The sequence below is a fragment of the Hippocampus comes genome, unplaced genomic scaffold, assembly GCF_001891065.2.
Source record: "Hippocampus comes isolate QL1 unplaced genomic scaffold, H_comes_QL1_v1.1 scaffold2, whole genome shotgun sequence".
Classification (NCBI taxonomy): Eukaryota; Metazoa; Chordata; class Actinopteri; order Syngnathiformes; family Syngnathidae; genus Hippocampus; species Hippocampus comes.
In genome coordinates this window covers 3,047,576-3,052,032 of record NW_017805139.1, presented here as the reverse complement: position 1 = coordinate 3,052,032, position 4,457 = coordinate 3,047,576, and the positions used below count along the sequence as shown (strand labels likewise).

Sequence of the window (4,457 nt, the reverse complement as noted above, 5' to 3'; positions counted from 1 at the left end):
TAGTAATGGTTATCATTATAACCTTATGCTTGAGAAAAAAAATTGGGCAAATTCAAAATCACCACAGAAAGAAATTAATCTCGAAAAGTTAACTTGCATGTCTGATTGAAAAAAACCCATAAAAACAATGTTTAATTTTTCAAAGTAACTAATCAGTATTATCACTTTTAGCCATCATAAATTTTTATTTTGTTGACTTTATTTTGCCAGATTCAGTCTTTGGTAGAGTCTGAATTGCTTGTTGTGGCGGTGACTTGTGACTGTGAATGATTGGTCTATATGTTCCCTCTGATTGGCTGGCGACTCGTCCATACAAGAGTGAAAATGTGTGCTATATTAATGATGTAATATTATTGGAGGATGGGGGCAGCCCGCTATAGATGAGTGGTTTGCGTCTATGCCCTCAACTAACTGGCGACCAGCCTTTTGGGCAAAGTGTGCTGGGATAGGCAACATTTTGCCTGTGAGCCTGAAGAAGATAATCACGAGAAGATGGACGGATGGAAAAGGAAAGAAAATTGCTCCAGGCACATCACGTTTTGTTGGTGTTGACAACTCGCGATGTTTCTATCAAAGATCCATCCTGGCGCGAAGCAATATCTCTTTCAGGCTCTGTCGTTTTGTCTCTGTTTTCAATCCATCACGCTCTCAATCACCCGCTGCCTCTTTCTCTCATTTACCTTTATCTATGTCGCTGCCAAATTATTGCACACAAATGAGCACCGCCGGCCTGTCGGTCTGGAAAAAAAAATCTGTCACATTACCATTGGAGGCAATTCCCTCAGGGGATCAGTGACAAATCTTCCCTGTCTGGATGCGCAGAAACCAAGATTAACAAGATTTGGGTCGGGCAGAACCCAATTAACAGCTGTTTATGCAGTCTTGATGAAAAAGTATGATCAGAGTGATGGGAATTTGTTTCATTTAAAATCCTTTGTGCAGGCTCCCCCAAAATCATGTGAAGAACTTTTCACTGCTTGTTTGCTTTATTTTTAATGACTCAGTCATTCAGTGGGTTGACAACAAAGTGATGTCCACATTTGACAAATGTACAGTAGCGCATGTATAGAGTGAGATCATAAGATCATTGCCACATACTGTACATGACTTGCCTTTTTTTTTAACTTCTTAAAGGAACATCTTGTAAAATCATTTTGGGTTCGTACAGAATGTTTTTTTCCCCGTTTTTTTTCTCAGTGTGGGAAATGGGAACTTAAAACAAGTTGATTCAAGTTGTAGTTTTTCTTCAGCTCTGTGTGAAATATTAATGCAAATGTGTGTTGAGTAAAAAAAACAGTTCCTTTTAGTCCCATGTGGACTTCCCAAATAGAAACACACATACCCCCCATTCCCCCAAAAAAAGAAAAAAAAAACAGGACAAACATTTTGTACTTGTCTCCTCTCCATTATTGATGTGTGCTGACAGGTTGCAAAGAGGACGCTTGGGTAAGAGACAAGCTCCAAGATGTGCACATCCCAAAGACAACTCAATTGGAGAAAAAAGAACAAAAAATAAACAACAGAGGGAATGTGGTTGCCTGTGTTTAGAATCACGTTCCAATCAAATGTCTGTTAAATGAAAATCAGCACACACCCGCCACCATTTAAAATAACTCAAAGTAACACAAAAATAAAGTTCCCAAGGGCTTTTCTGTGCAAAGTTGACAAGCAGTCAAATATTAAGAGGACGAATTCCGCCGCATGTTTTGAACCCAAAGATGAGTAAGCCTAAATTTTATACATGCATATTGTTTTTATTTACCTTATATGATAAATTGAGGTGGCACGGTGTCCTTTGGTGTGATTGCGAGTGTCAATGGTTGTTCTTTGTCTATGTGTGCTCTGTGATTCGCTGGCGACCAGTTCGGGGTGCACCCCGCTTACTGCCCGAAGACAGCTGGGATCGGCCCCAACCTGTCCCGGCGATCCTTGTGACGATTAGCAGTTCAGATAATGGCTGGATGGATGGATAAATTGAGTGAGTGATTTAAGAAGTGCGGTCAACATTTACATGTCATGTTTCATGATGTAGGGAGTGGTACAGCCACTGGATTTAATGTTTATTGGTCTACACAGTCTATGAAAAGTTGAGTCATTAAGAAACGCAGTCCACGTTCACATATTATCTCATGTTTAATGAAACAAAGTGATTTGTAGGAAGTGGTTAAGTTGTTTTAATGCCCTTACTGACGCAATCCTCTGCAGTTTTCCAGACTTGGGAGCAGTCTATGGTTTGCAGTGGCTTATGCCCCCCCCCCCCAGTGTAAATGATTATTTAGTGTATATTCCATAAGTGTTCACATGCAGGTCAGTTTATTTACTACAACGGTGACTGTTTATGATGGGCTAATGGTCAGCATGTGTGCCTCACAGTTCTGAGGTTGTGGGTTTGAAACTTGCCTCCTGTGCGGGGTATGCATGTTTTCCACTTGCTTGGTTTGTAATTTCCTCTAAATTCCTCTATGACGTCCATCCATCCATTTTCTGTCCTGTTTTTTTGTGTGTGTTTAGATTTGCAGGTGGTTGTATCTTATGCCAGCTGACTTTGGGTGAAAGGCAGCCCCATGTCTGGAATTGGTCGGTCGTCAATCAGGCCACGTATTGGGAAAGGCAATTTCACTCTCATTCACATTCACACTCTGCTTCCTGCTTGGAAGACAGATGAGTGAACCACTTCCTCACCACCAAGGATCACTTTTGAATGTCTCGTTATTTTGCAGACATGTCTATATTAATGGTGATGGTGTGGTTAAAAGACACATTTTAAGTCTGATACAATCATTTATAGTGTGTGGTGCCTTCAGATGGATGAGGTTAGTTTACTGTGTTAGTGGATCACTTCCTTTACAGTTGTCCATCACTGCCAAGTCACACCGTGGTTGCTCGAAGATTATGTGACAAGGGCACCGCTTTACAAAACACAATCCACCTATTATTATTTCTGTCATGATAAATAGGCCTTGCACACACATTTATCAGAAACAAGATTGCAACACTTTTATTTTTATGGAACAATTCTACACATGAGTATATGAAAGTGATACTTAAACATCATAACCACCAAGTCCGTTGTATGCAATGCTTTGTAACAATAGTCTCAATCACAACTTTGTACAGAATTTATAATCGGCAGTCACAGCACATGTTCATGAAGGTCGGTGTCTATAGGTGACAATTCCTTGCCTCACCCGTGTGGGCACCTGTGACTCTATTGTGCTTCACATACAGTACATGTTGTTATAGACTTGAATGTGAGAAAAAAGAATAAACAAATGTATTATTATAATATTCATCAATTATCACCCTCCTTCATATGACGTTATGAAGGAATTGAGCGACAGTTACTTATCTTGATGCGACATTTTACAATATTGAAAGCCGAGCAGGCTCATAAGCACTTGAGCAGAAAAGAGTTGCAGAAAGCTCCCCGGGGACAGTCGCACATCTTCCCGATCCGAGCTCCTTTCCTCACCGCGCACTGCTCCCCGATGTCACACTGAAGGAGGCACAGGACAGCGAGATTCACTTTGCAGTAAAACATCACGTCAACAGTCAACGTCAAATCGATAACAGAAGAGTAAGTGTACCGTCGGGACTTGTCCAAATTTCTTCTCCCACATCGGCAGTCTTTTAGTCTGCAGCTTTTCAAGCACTTCCTGGAGAGCTCCAAGCTGCCACGCAAACGACGACATGACACTTGTTTTAGTGGAGGATAAAAATCGACGCAACGGAACACAATAACAGCAAACACAAAACAGTTCTATTTGCAGAAAAATCTGTAGTGCTAAATGTTTTTTTCTGAATGAAAATGCAAGGGATAAAAATCTATACTTTTATTAATAAGTTTCTAAAATATACGCACAATTTCACTTTGTTCAACATGACTCAAAATCAACTTCATTCGTCATTAAACACGTCATTAAAAACACAACACACACACACACACACACACACACACACACACACACACACGCACACACACACACACACACACACACACACACACACACACGGTATTTTGGCGACATTCGGGAAATCTAAAACTTACCAGTTGCTTCTCACTGGTCAGGTTCGGACCTTTTGGGTAAAAATCCCGAAGTGCTCTGGGACTGAGCTCCTCTTCAGACTCGGTGTCCATGAACTGGGCTTGAGCGGGAGGACAGGAGTGCAGGAGCAGCAGCAGCAGTGCGCACAAGAGCGCGCCACTGAGCCGTCTGGAGCTCTGCATGGGTCGACTGCCGGTGGGCGACATCGTCAGCATGATGTGGCCTGTCAGCGCCAAACACCTTTATATTTGACGCCTGCTCCACCTCACCCTTGGACACCCCCCCGCCCCCTACAAAGTTTTGTCATGCGTAACAGACGACTTGGGTGAGTCATCCAGTGAAAGTTGCTGGGCAAATGAAGCCTAAACTAAACAAGAACAACACCACCACTACTGGCGGTCACATCTACAA

At 41.9% G+C, this 4,457-nt stretch overlaps 1 protein-coding gene across 1 annotated transcript; it reads right to left on the bottom strand.

The window, feature by feature from the left end:
- Positions 1–2,971: 2,971 nt before the first annotated feature.
- Positions 2,972–4,457, bottom strand: cart3 (cocaine- and amphetamine-regulated transcript 3). Its single transcript, XM_019867232.1, has 3 exons — positions 4,049–4,457; positions 3,588–3,671; positions 2,972–3,496 (listed from the first exon to the last, which is right to left on the bottom strand). Exons 1-3 carry the CDS (start codon positions 4,259–4,261, stop codon positions 3,389–3,391), a joined length of 405 nt encoding a protein of 134 aa, XP_019722791.1. The 5' UTR covers positions 4,262–4,457; the 3' UTR covers positions 2,972–3,388.